We start from the raw sequence: 13,973 nt of genomic DNA on the forward strand, positions 1-13,973 counted from the left end.
GCCTTATCTCCTTTAATAACCTGGTATTTGAATGTATGAGCAAGTACTTAATGTTTAATATATAATTTAATGTATCTGTTTGTTTGGGAGGAGACAAACTAAACACAAAGATGCAATATTGCAGGACAGCTGCGACGCGTTTGTGCTCCCATGTGGGTGAAAGGATGAATTCTCTGATAGCCGTGTGCAGCCACGCTCGGGGACTTACGGTTGAACTTTGCATAGTGCTTAGCTTAAAGCAAAAATAAAGGAGCCACTAATTCATAATGGCAATTTGCAATGTGCAGAAAATAGTAACTAATAGAAGCTTAGACGTTTTTGTAAAGGTATAGAACTGGGAGACAGGAATTGGTGAAACTAAAGAAAATCTTCAGTTGAAGTATAGTTTCAGGGCTTAGCTTGGCTTGTGGCCTTACAGTGATTCCTGTCATCTATTTCCTCTTATTTTGTTGTTTTCTCTTAGTGTTTCAGTTTTAGCAGTGTTTGTTTTTTACTTAGAAAAATATTATGAGATTGTGGTCTAATTTGCAATGTAAACCGGCTGCGTTGCATCCAAACAAACCTTTGCTGGCTGTATATGCATAGTTCCTGCTGTGGTCAGGCTCCAGCTGATTCTGTAGGGGTAATTAATATTAATTCTGGAATTCCTCTTCCTTCACGTCTGTCTAGAGATTTAATTGAGATTAGAGGGCCTTTATGAAAAAAGTGAAGATGCAAATTCTTCAGACTGAAGTAGGAAAGATGAACAAACTGTGATGTGGAAATGGAGAGAGAAAGGACTTGCTCAGGGTCCTACCACACTTTGGTTTTCACTGTAGGAATTGAATTTCAGCTTCCTAGCTGAGAGCAGAGACAAAATACGTTGCCTCTCATACGCTGATACCATTCATAATTAAATTAAATTAAAGCACTTGCTTTTTTGGTAGGATTGCATTTAAAAAATGATGTGTGTGTATTTGCTCTGTACTGCCAGCTTCTGTGGGGTTTTCAGCATTTCTGCTTGAAATCTGTGTGTTCCACAAGCCGTACTGCCTGCAGTCGATAAATAACATTGTTTTGATTTCAGTTTCGTAGCAGTAGATAATAAAAATTTGGGGGGAGGCAGCAAGCATACGTTCTCACCAAATGAAAAGAACATAATTTAGAAGAAGAAAGTATGTTTCCTGTCCTCGCAGAAAGCGTTGCAGATCCTCAAACGTGATGCAAGCTGTTAGCATAATTATTTCATCCATCTCGATTTTTATGCATTTGAGACTTTCTGTCGACCTAATAGTCTTCACTGGAGGGTTGAATTTATGACTGCTGGTTGGGTGAACCATTTCAGCAGCATGCGAGTTCCCTTCTAGACTTGAAGTCGTGGGTCGAGTGATAGAAAAGCCAGCAAATGGTTAAATTCATGCGAGATATCAAGCATCTGAATTTTGATATTCTTCCTTCTCTTTATTGCAGTTGTTGTCTTGCATGGTTTGTTTGGTACAGGAGTGGACATGTCATAAATTTTTAATAAATAGGGTAATCACCTGTTTTGTTAATGCTCAGATTGTATCTGTTGGGATAAGTATATGTTGGCGCTTGAGCTCATTATGGTGTAATAACGTCTTCTTATCTTGTGGTGAATAGGCAATAAGGTTTGATGTGGAAAGTCAGGAAGAGCTCCTTCTGCCTGAAAAACGAAACGAAATTTTTATGGAAATGGAATGTATAAATATTCTCCCATATGCAGCCGAGCAGTGTTTCCCACTTTACATTTGATGAGAGCTGATTTGAACAGGAGGCAGAGGAAGCAGGAAGAGGGGGAAAAGTATGAGTAATTCTGTAACCACGAAACAAACATTTAAATATTTATGCAATTAATATATTAAAAATTAATATTATATTTAATAATTGGAGCATGGGTAGAGTTTGTAGGCAAATGGATTCTCTTCTGAAACTTTGGGTGGCAAATGGTAGAGGCGGTAGATGAGATTTATAGCAGATGCTCATTAAAAACCAGGAATTTCTCTGTGTGAGATAAAGGTTATCTTGTTTTACTCGCTTTATTTCTGGAAGGCGATGGGTTCAGTACGCCATGGTACTCGTTGCTTTTTCAGCAGAAATTAAAGGATAAGCAAAAGAGAAAAAGAGAAAATTTTGGAAGAATTAGGAGAAGGGATAAGTAAATAAAAAAAAAAACAGAGGGAAGAAGGGAATATTTCAAAAGAAGTAAGAAGCTTTTGAGCCCAGAGTAACCTACAAAGCACAAATATCAGAGAAAATGCCAACAACTTCATTTTTCTTTTGAAATTAAAATTGTGTCATGGTACATGCATGTATCGGGCAGACAGATCCTACACAAACTGAGCTCTGAGCACAGCTGGGTGGGTGAACTGAATTTATATTCTCTTTGTATGTTCAGGCAATTATTATGAACTGCATTAGTAGGATTGGTTTCTATGTTTGTTTTAATACTGGGAAGCAGTAGGTATGTTTGTTTGCTCCTTGCATGTTTTGTTCTTGCTTCCTTTCTGGTACTGGGGTAGAGAAGTCATGGGGGTTAGTAGAGTAGGTAACGCTCCTTGCCGGTACCTGAGTCCAAAGCGGGTACCGGGGCAGCCCAGGCAAAGCCGTGGGCTCCGAGGTGCCACTGCCAGCATGGGAACCTGGCCTTGCTCCTACTGCTCCTTCACTCCTGGCTGATGTACTTACTGCTGTGTCTCTTGTTTGTGCCATTAACTGTGCCTCGCTTTGTTGTGTGGGGCGCTAGTTAAAGCTGGCAAATTTAATCCAATCTGTCACTCCTTGAATTCTTAAATGAGATATTAACAAATGTTAGTTTGCCAAATAAATCTGTGGGTATATAAATGGGTTTGAAAGAACTGTTTCGTCTTCTTGTTTATATTTGATTTAATGAGGCGGTAAACATTCATGTGTCTGATCAAATTCATGGGAAAGATGGTTTGTTCTAAGTGTTTAGAATCATGGAATCATTTGGTTGGAAAAGACCTTTGAGATCAGTGAGTCCAACCGTACCTGTGCACTACTGAACCAAATCCCTGAGCACCTCATCTGCCCATCTTTTAAACCCCTTCAGGGAAGGGAACTCCACCGTCTCCCTGGGCAGCCTCTGCCAGGGCCCAGAAACCCTTTTGATGAAGAAATGTTTCCTGATGTCTTATCTGAACCTGCCCTGGCACAATTTGAGGCCATTTCCTCTCATCCTAATTTGAATCTGTGTATTTTTATATAGAAAGAGTTACTCTCACCTTACCAGGTCTCACTCCTGAGCACCAGGTGCATGGCAAATGAAACTCTACTGCCTCTGCAGATTAAACCTTTCACACTTAAATTAGGTGCACTTCAGTTTTCCTGACAGCATCCTACTGATATTCCTGGTACAAGTCTGAATTCAAGTGGCAAGGAGTTGATATGCTGTGCTCATTTGGTTTTTACATCTCTTGAGCTTGGGCCAGAGTTGTCAGTCAGTGCTAATTGCGACTGTGGTGTTACCACTCTGTCATCCCATAGATAGGACCGTGACCTATTTTATAGCATAACTGACACAAGTCACACTTTGGGGTTTTATCAGTTCACAGAGCTCTGGCTCCCAACGTTTTACATCCCTACTGCGCCAAGAGACATTTAACCTCTTGTACTTCTTGTTGGGTGCCTGAGTTATGAATATCTTACGGGATCAGAGAGTTGCTTTTTTTGTTTTGTGTTGTTTTTAAAGTAGAGTCTCATATGTTGAGAGGGTTGAAACAAAGCTTTACAGATTCACATAATGTCATTTTTCCTCATAACCTATTTTTATGTTTTCTGAAACATTTGAAATGTGCTTGGGTCAGAGACACTTCATGTTTTGAATAACTGAGCACAAGAAAGCCCTGATTGAGGCCTGTTTGGTGTTACCAGACATGTGAAAACTGAGGATGGACAGAGCATGCCTATCAGAACATCCCTAAAATCAAACTCAGTTGCTAGGAATTGCCATTTCTTTTCCACTTCATATTATATAGTTGAAAATTTGACTACCTCTTCCGACTCTGGCATCCTGTATATTGTTTCCTTTAAGCTTTTCACTCAGTATTCCCTCTGCTGAGCGCAGTCTTTTGTGTGTGTTATTTTGGGGGTTTATTTTAACCCATATGGATAAACCTCAGTGCTGTTCTCATATGGAGAGCATCCTATGTCTTCAAAGACCTGTGCTATGCGAACCAAGGAGTAGGAATAATTAAAGCCCATCTATCAAATGTAGCGAGATTGATTTGATCACCCCTCTAGTCTCAAAAGTTGAGTATCAAAACCCACTTACATTGTTTGATGGCGATTTTGGTATGGCTCCCTTCACTACCCTACCACAATAGTCTTTCTTCAGTGTATGTCCTCCTGAAGATGCCCAGGGATGAACAGATCTTTGTAGCAGTGTCATGGGTTTGATACTTCAGTTTGATACGTAAGAAATTGGAACTGAAAACAGTATTGCAAAACATGAAGTGAATGAAGTTGGAGAGAAGTCTCTAGTAGTGATGTACGCAAGGCACATTCTGAACTCCTGACTACAGGTCCAACTGCACGTGTAGCAGTGGAACAACACATTCTGTCTTGGAAACTAGTAGGAAAAGACCATATAACAACAGAAGCATTGCTGCTTGCTGCAGGCTTTGACCTCAGACATTGGTCAAGGCCAGCAGACCTGAGCTAAGGAGTCTGGTGAGGGTGTGTGTAACTGGAATGATTTGTCTTCAAGAAAGCCATGAAAGTAGTTAGTACTGGGAAAACTGTTATGGCTGGTACTGGAAAGTATTTTCATTTGTTGTTTTTATTCTCTGGATTAACTTCCAGCTAATCAAATAATCTGCCCGGTGCACTTAAACTTTGTGGATAACATTTATCCCTTTGCCACAGTAGGAAGATTGCAGTTGGACACTGAAGAAGGAAATAACTAAATCAAGTGTTCAGGTTGTTTCTGTGGTCTTCCAGTCACATTATTTTTTTTCTTGTTGTTGCGATAGATATTTTCGTAGAAGCCTTACAATACTTGAGAAATTAAGAATACGAAAGAGATGTTTTTTACAAGGCCTTATTCCAAACCGAGGAGAATTAGGAGCTACTTGAAAAATACATGGAGGAGAAACCAGATGCCTGCATGAAATAGGAAAAGACTGATCAACAAAGGAAACAATTAAAATGAAAAAAAAAAGGGGAAAAAGAAAGATAGAAGGTGACTGAGTTATTGTGTGGCTGGTTAGGAAGGAGTTAAGGTTGGCTACATATCAGTGGTTAATGATTAACATATAGTGAGTGGCAGCGTTGGTATTGAGATCACTCAGCTATTCCTTTTTTAGATCTAGGCTGCTGGATGTGTGCGGGATTTCACATTCTCTAGCACTGCATTTCAATCTCCAGGTTTAATAAGAGTTTCCTTTAGAATCGATTCCAGTCAGGAGGTGGAATGGCACACGGACAAAGCTGTGGTGCCCTTTGGCTGCTCTTCTGAGGCACAGAGCTGATATGGTTGTCCAGAGGGAAAAAAGGGCCCACAAATACAGGGATACTGTGAGAATGCAGGAGGAAGGTTGTTACAGATAAGGAGCCCTTAATGTGTGGTACGTAAATAGCTTCTGTCTTGTTTTTAGAATTCATAGCCTGTTAGAGGTGGTTTGTTAAAATCTTGAACAGAGGGAAAAATTTGACCAACGACTGAAACTCAGGTATCCAGTGATGGATGCTTTTCAGCTTACAACCAGCTGTCTTGAACTTTAGTTTTCATTCTTGATAGGTTTTAATTATTTTTTAAAGCACTTCCCTGATTTTTCAGTTTGCTCTCAGAACAAGCTCTGTCCACTTAAATAAACCACCAGTGCAGCTGTATTTCTGTAAATCTTAAGAAAAGAAAATCCAAACTCGCAGTGCTATTTCTTAGTGGCAGCTTAAAAGGAGCTTTATAATTAAATTACAGTTAAAATTAAAAGTTTTGAGTGCACTTCTGTGGTGAATTTCAAATTCCATTGTGCTTTTGCACTGATTCGAGCGCAGCCTTGTCTTATGAACTCTATTCTTTCAATTCTGTACTTCACTCCTGGCTTATTAAAAGGTTGGTTTAGTTCTGGGAGCAGACATGCACGGGGTGGGTCTGAGGCTGGGGCAGGAGGCAGGTTGGAGGTAGGGCTCCATCTTATTCTCCTAAGTGTTGTCTTGGCACATACACATTTGACATCAGACAAGACACTGAAGGCTTTTACAGCACTATATTTAATTTACCTTCAAGACTTTCTCTCTTGTTTATTCATTGTAAACTGTAATATTCAAAATGATCTTGGAACAGGCATAGGAAGGTTGACATGCCCTTCTCTGAAGGCTGCAGTCGGGTGCTCCACCTGCAGGAGCTTTTTGTTAGTTTTTCATAATAAAGCCTAATTTCACAGACTCGCAGAATGGTTTTTGTTGGAAAAGACTTCAAAGATCGTAGACTCCAACCAATTTGTGGCATATCCTCGGATATGCTCTCCTGAATGTTTCAGATTGATGTCTTTTAGGTAATCTTACGTCACTAAATGAATAAGTCTTACATGTTTCATGAGTTATACAGAAGCAATTGTTATTACCTTACATTCTCTGAGGAGATTGAGGGGCTGTGGGTGCATGCACAGATGTCATGTGTAGGGCACCAGCTAGGGACAACTCATGGAATCATGGACTGGTTTGGGTTGGAAGGGACCTCAAAGCCCATCCAGTGCCACCCCTGCCATGGGCAGGGACACCTCCCACTGGATCAGGGGCTCCAAGCCCCATCCAGCCTGGCCTTGAACCCCTCCAGGGATGGGGCAGCCACCCCTGCTCTGGGCAGCCTGGGCCAGGGCCTCCCCACCCTCATCGGGAAGAATTTCTTCCTAATGTCTAATCTAAATCTTCCCCCTTTCAATTAAAGCCACTCCTCGTCATCCTATCACTCCAGGCCCTTGGATAAAGTCCCTCCCCAGCTTTCCTAGAGCCCTTTTCAATACTGGAAGGCTGCTTTTAAGTCTCCGTGAAGGAATGAGTGAGTGGAGTTGGTGCAATGAATTTGTAATACAAGAATTCGCATTTATTTTTTAAAAACATGATTTTTTGTGACGCATTTGAAATTCAGAGTATGGTTGTGGATAGCCCAGATTTTTGAGAAGACCTCACTGCTTGAGGGGTTTGTCAGTCTAGTTGTTTACAAATATGGTAATAATTTCCCAAATGCCTGATAAAACCTTCTAAAGGAATTTTTCAGGCAGTATGAATAGAAATTCAGTGTGTTTATATACATTTATGTGTATGTGTTACCTATCAGGGAGGGGATTGCTCCCAATTTTTATTTATAGCACTTTAATTCCTGAAATAAGAAAGCACCTATTAGCATTTTAGTAATAGCCTGAGCATATTTAAGCTGGTGATGCTTGCGTTTCTATTGAAGAGTCTGAGGGGTGGGGTCTGTAATCTGAAGGGTCGGACAAGGATTTCACAGTTAGAAGGGCTGTGATGTGCATAGATATCTGAAATTTTTAATGCAATTCTAATTCATTAATGTTTAGGGGATACTGATCCCCTTAAGAGAGCTGGGAGATGCGAGAGGATTCCTGCTTCTTAGAATTTCATGCCTGCAGTTTCTCGTTACAAGAGCAAAAAGTTCGGATTCATGAATCTTCTTCCCTGTTTCTGAGTAATTTCCATAATTCCCAGGAGCTGGAGAATTTTAATAGCAAGTAGGTGTGAAAAAGGGACTAATCATTTTTTACAGCCCCATTTCTAGAGTAAATATTTCATACAAACATGCTTTGGAATTGTTTTAACAGTTATTGTCTGTTCTTTGACAACAAGGTAGTAGAAAGAAGAGCACAGAGAGATATTCCCATTACTCTGTTCAGTAGCTGTTTCTTGTCAGATTCATGGATGAAGTAATACTTTTATTTGGCCTGGCTCCTGTTTCTGGCAAAGGAATATGGGGGGCTTGGAGGAGGAACCTGGTTGTGTAGCTGTGCTTGTGAGCTGCTGAATCTGACTTGGTTTTTCCAAGGATACATGGAATACCTGTCATTCCTTCAGCTGACAGACTTGAAGGTGAAGGTGATCAGCTCCTTCACAAAGCTGTTTAAGGAGGTGGGGTATTTTGTGGGGATCTTTTTATTTTCCTTCTGAAGTGCCCCAAAATATGTGCAGGCTGTGTAGGTCCTGCAAGAATCTGCTGCGTGCTCCTGGTGTGGGCGTTATCCTCGTCTGGGGGGGGCGAGAGGAGGAGTGATCCTGTTGGGCTCCAGTCTTCTTTAGTGCTCTACTACAGTATTTATAAGCCTGACTCCCACCTAGTCTATCCTTCAAGAAATACTTCAGCCCTTCTGTTATTATTTATTTAGACGATGCTAAGTGTGTGCTAGACAGTTTTGAAACACAGAGAAAAGCTTCTTGTTGGCCCAAGCTCAGTAGCATCCTAAGAATGTCAAGACAAATGGGGAAGAAAAGGATAAGTGCTGTTACGTGGCAGCTGGCTGCTGCAAGCGTTTGAATTCCATGCCCTTGCAACATCTATCTGATCAAATTAGAAAGGACAAAGGAAATGGCTGAGGTGAAAGTACGGGAGGAGGAACCAAGGTGTCTCTGCACTTTTCTGCCTGTGCGGCAATGGGATTGCTCAGTAAAAGAGATGAAATTAGCACAAAGAAGCTTCTGTCATTAAAATGTGCTTTGATTTTCAGTAGCAGTGCTCTGGGACTTCAGTTTGTACAATGGCTTTAGTTTAGCAGTGTGTAAACTCATGTGACTTCACTTGAAAGAATCTTGTAGTCTTACAATCTGGTTTTATATGCACTGGATGTAGTGTTTTGAAGTTCACTTGTTCCAACTACACCTCTAGCACGCCAGATTGGTTAAATTTAGTGATACAGACCTAAAATATAATGTCCTGTTTGCTTATAAGTTTTAGATATAACTTAGCCGTTTAAAAGTTGTCCTTTCCCACAGCCAGCTCCTAATTACAGTGAATTTTGAGAAGTGCAACGCTGCCCTCTCCTGTGCAGCTGTGAGCATAACAAGAAATCCGTTTGCCTAACTTGTGTGTGTGTATCTAATTTGCTGCATGTGGTTATAAACTGTTTTGTAGCAACATGCCTGTTTATACACCTCGAATGGTCAATTCTGGGTTTAATTATAAGATCAATTCAGCTAACGGTCGGTATAATAATCTTTACTTTGCCCATCTATCTTTGCTAACCTATCAATGATGGAGTTTTTGTTCCAAATGCTCTGTATTACTACAAAAAAGTGTTGCTATCCCCATGAATATTTTCGTTGTTGATACACAATTTATTTTGTCTCTTTTCTTAAAAGCTGTTTTTTCATCCCATTCTTGGTGTAAATAGTAATTTCTTTTGCCTGTCTTTTTTTCCCTTCTCTACAAGCACGCCTTTCATATAATGATTGAGGTAAGATGCATTGATGTTTGTTCATGGTTATGGAACTTTCTGTGGATGTGTAAGAAGTTGTTTTGGTATGAACTTTTTCAGTATTCCGGACCAGAAATTTGTAAGCATGCGTGGTTAAAAAATACTGATTTAATCTGCCGTTCATAGCTTTCTTAATATTTACCATTGTCTCTCAGGCTACAGAGTTTAAATGTCTGCAGGGACTGATAATGAAATACAGCAGGCATAGTCGGTTTGTGGTTCTTCACCTGCAGACCAGCTCCTTGGTGTCACTCCCACCCTTGTGCTGCATGGTATGAGCGGTGCAGGGGCTCTGCTGGTCCGGCGTTTGCCGGCAGCCGCGGTCTCTGCTGCGGGAGCCGTCCTGCCGGCAGGGACCTGCACTCACACCTCAGTGGGTTCTCCTGGAAGTGGCCCAGCCTGCCCGCGTCTGTCCTGTCTTTGGGTACCCGTTGTCATCTCCCACCTGTGAACCACCTGCGTCTGTTTGAGGGGCTTGGTCTTCGTGTTGTGACCCTGGGGGATGTGAAGGGGTTTTGTGTGATTCAGGATCTGGGACAAACAGATTACATGAAGAAAAATGTTCTTTCACTATTAATCTCCCTACTTTGACTTCCTTACTGGCCAGAAGTGATTTTCACTTGCGTTAAATCACTAATATTTCACATGAAACTACCAGACACTGAAAACTGTTTATGCGGAAACCTTGATCATTGTTGGTAGGCTTTTAAAATGAATACTGAAGAAGTCAAGTTTTGAGTTGTAATATGAATGCTCGGTTTGTTTTGGTCTCTAATTAATAGCTGAAATGTCTTGCAAATTTAATTTAGGAGAAAATGAATGTTGCTATTTAAGTATTTTCCCAAATATCTGTGAAGTTATCAGAGTTCCTTTTATTTGTATAACTCTCTTACTTTAAATGGCATCCCACCTTGTTTATATTTATTTGGGGAATTTTTGTAAAGGACAGTGACAGACATGGAATTTGGGAGCGAAAAATAAAAAAATTGCCACCATTTAAAGAAATAATTTTATATTAATCACAGTCCATTTTATAAGATGATACAGAGTTTAAGAATTCTGATTTCTTTGATTGTATTTGGATTTCAACTTAACAGATCATCTGGTTGAAAGGGAATAAATCCCAAACTAGAATGGGAGGAGGCAGCCAAGATGATAGCAATCAGACTCTTCCCATGAGAACTTGTCAAGTATCTTCACAATATAAGCAGTAGGATAAAAGTAACCACAGGGGAAGAATGTACCATTTATTAATGAAAACTTGCATGCCCTCTGGAACTCTAACTTGTTTAGGAAAGAGAAATGAGTCGGTGTACAACCCCATTGGGATAATTGTTGTACATGGTGACTCACCTGATGCAGTTGCCATATGAGAGACACGACTGGAGAGGAACTCAAGTGCTGATGGGCTGTGTTGGGGCAGCTCTGCAAACAAGCCCTTCAGCTGGTCGTATTTTGAGTTTCATGTAGCTTCATGTTTAGTTTTGTAGTTTCGTGCTTAGCTCTTCTCTACTTTTTGAGAACCATTCTTGAAGACTCTTTGGGAAGACTGTTTCTTGGAGTTCCCATTCCTTAGTGGACGTTCTTCCCTCTGTTCTTCGGTGTGACTGCTAGGCAGTCCGCGAAGCTAAGTTGTCCGAGTATTCTGCATTGTAGAAAACAGTCAGCTCTGGTACTTTTTGCAGATGTAGCTGCTTCTGCTTCTTGTCTGGCAGTAAATCATTGTGCAGCAGGAGCGCTCCCGCTGCCTTTGCGATCTGCCCCGGAATTAGGACAGAGCGTGTCTTCCAGAAGGACGAAGACTTAGGATGAAGTTACATAGGCTGGTGGTTCCCTGCTCCCCTAAAGAGTGAGCCCTGCTTCCCTCCACCTTGCCGTGCTTTTTGTCTTAACTGGATCTTGTTGCAGAATGATTCGCTTTGCTAAATCATCAAAAAATGGACCTGAATTTTAAAATAAATACAAGCTTTCTGGCAATATATCATTGATTTTCTCCATGACCAAAGAAGTACCAGAATCCATCCAAGGGAAGGAGTTGAGAAAGCTCAGGAATGGGAAATCGGGCCCTTTTTTTTTGACAGCTGTGGCAAGCTGTTAGACTCATATATCCACATCATATCTTTACTCACATTACGTCATTAGCCTTGGCGCCACAGAGATAATTTTTAAAAGCCATACGAAAATAATTATGCTTGTGGCACGTTAAACATTTTTGCTTAGAAGTGGAAAATGCTGTCAAGGAATCTTCCTGTACAAAAATAGCACCTGCAGCTTCAGAGGAAATGCCTGGTGATTTTAAAGTTTTTTAGCAGAAAAAAAGAATCAGAGAACATTGGAATTTTTTTCCTGGTCTTCTAGTAACAGAACCAATTGCACTTTCCATTTTAAATCAGGCTTGTTTTGGTTTGTGGGGGTGGGAGGGTGGTGCTGCTTCCTAAGAATGCCGGAAGTTTAGACTTCATCAAAATGTTTCAACACAAAAGGGAAATGTGCAGGGAGCCACAGGAGGCCGCTGTGTGAGGCAGTGAGAAAAGTTTGGAATGCCTGGATTTTCTAGGAAATGCGAACATCAGGCCCATGAAAAGTGTCCCTGCTTAATGTGGAAGCAAGAAGCAGCAGTTTTTACTGTGGAGATACTGCCTTCTCATAGGTGCTATAATTTTTCATCCAGTCTTTGAGAAGCGTTAAAAGTGTTGTTTGCTTGATGGTCAAGAAAGAATTCACGTAATGGGCTTCAGAATACCAACACACTTTTGGGTGGAGGGTGTGGAAAGGAAAGGAAGGTGTCTTAGCCACTGCAGCACAGTCAGAGTTCAGTTAACTTCCAAGATTGTTCCCTGGGTTTAGGCAAGTCGCTCAGATCCAAACCTTTTGTGAGTAAATTGGGGCAGCTTGTTTCTGGCTTTACTTGTCACTGTTAGTACAAATTGGGGACAGGAATTTCCCTGCTGCCTGAAATATTCCTTTGATATGGAATGAAAGGCAGCACAGGAGGGAAGATTTAACTCTTAGGCTTCACTTTCTGTAGTGTTTGTCCAGTTCAAACTCAGCTGTTTTGATATGACAACTCCAAGCATCTGTCGCTGTAATATTTGCAGAAGGATTCTATCCATTTTGAGGGCAGTATCGTAACGTGTCTCCAAGATAAATGTCAAATATTATGTTTTCTTTTGTAGTTAATGTGTGGAATTAGGTTACAGTTTCTTTAACCACTGATGAATCTGCCTCTCTGTGAAACCTGCTCTTTTTGAAAGATGTATTTGTTGCTTAATAAGAAGAGAGACTGGTTGTGTACTCCTGTGCTTAAACTGCTCAGAATTCATGCTGGATGCAGAAGCACTTGTCTCCATCCTCACAAAACTTAAAACAGTTGTTCAGAAAATGTCTTTAACGTGCACAAGACTTATGTTGCTCACTGAAGTGCTCAGGGACTTAACTGTCGAGGACTTTCCTTTGGTTCCTGGAAGCAACTACTCCAGTGTTTTCCATTCTTTCTCCTTAAAACATCTGGGCTGGGAAAAAACAGAGAAGCCAACTGCGTATTTTAGAGGTTCTTCAACAGTAGACTTGAGGGGTTCGTTTTTTCGTTGTATTCTCCAGTATGGATATCCTGTAAAAGTGATAGTTTCCTTTCACTTGCACATTTGTATCTTTCCAATGTAATATTGAGACTTGTGGCATAGTTTCGTGGCCTCTGAGGAACAAGTCGTGGCTTAAACTAATTTGGGGTGGGAGAAAGAGGAAAGGTGGAGCTGTGTCCTGCAGTGACATTATTGGTAGTTCTGCTTAGTGACCACTCCACACCAGAAGCTGAATGACTTTCTTGAGACACTTAGGGTTCTTCGCTGGGAGAAGAGAAGGCTCCGGGGAGACCTTAGAGCAGCTTCCAGCGCTAAAAGGGGCTCCAGGAAAGCTGGGGAGGGGCTTTTGATCAGAGAGTGCAGGGGTAGGACAGGGGGAATGGTTTTAAGCTGAAAGAGGAGAGATGAGATGAGATCTTAGGGAGAAATGTTTTCCTGCAAGGGTGGGGAGGCCCTGGCCCAGGCTGCCCAGAGCAGGGGTGGCTGCCCCATCCCTGGAGGGGTTCAAGGCCAGGTTGGATGGGGCTTGGAGCCCCTGATCCAGTGGGAGGTGTCCCTGCCCATGGCAGGGGTGGGACTGGATGGGCTTTGAGGTCCCTTCCAGCTCCATGATTCCACAATACTGTGATTCCTGCAGGAAACAGGTATCAGATGGAAGAGATCATGTTTCTCTGGTTCTGTGCCGAGAGTGGTATTTTCTGATGCTGAGGCATCTGTAAGTGCGCCTGGTGCATTTTGCTCCTGGTAGGCAAGACGCTTGCATAAGTTCACGCTGATCTAACGTGGTAGATGGGAGAGAACAGGACAGCCCAGAAAGAAGCACATCTTTGGCAATGAAGCTGGAAATCTGCTCATGCTCAAGCTGTGTGTGTGATACAGGCTATGTACAAGGTGTGTAAATGCAAGATATTCAATTAGCTGTCGCATTTTCTTTTGCTTAAAGGGAAAT

The 13,973-nt window shown here is 41.4% G+C and overlaps 1 protein-coding gene across 2 annotated transcripts in view; it reads left to right on the forward strand.

Annotated features, from left to right (window-relative positions):
- The window catches only part of ACVR2A (activin A receptor type 2A), a 62,866-nt gene that overhangs the window by 37,281 nt on the left and 11,612 nt on the right, over positions 1–13,973 (forward strand). Inside the window, exon 5 of one of the 2 annotated variants that reach the window (XM_069861686.1) lies at positions 9,399–9,422. The exons of the other annotated variant lie outside the window; for it this stretch is intronic. Within the exon in view, the coding sequence (XP_069717787.1) occupies positions 9,399–9,422 (24 nt within the window). The remainder of the gene's footprint in view (positions 1–9,398; positions 9,423–13,973) is intronic. 2 annotated transcript variants of the gene reach the window in all.

Source organism: Phaenicophaeus curvirostris, chromosome 7 (assembly GCF_032191515.1).
Source record: "Phaenicophaeus curvirostris isolate KB17595 chromosome 7, BPBGC_Pcur_1.0, whole genome shotgun sequence".
NCBI lineage: Eukaryota > Metazoa > Chordata > Aves > Cuculiformes > Cuculidae > Phaenicophaeus > Phaenicophaeus curvirostris.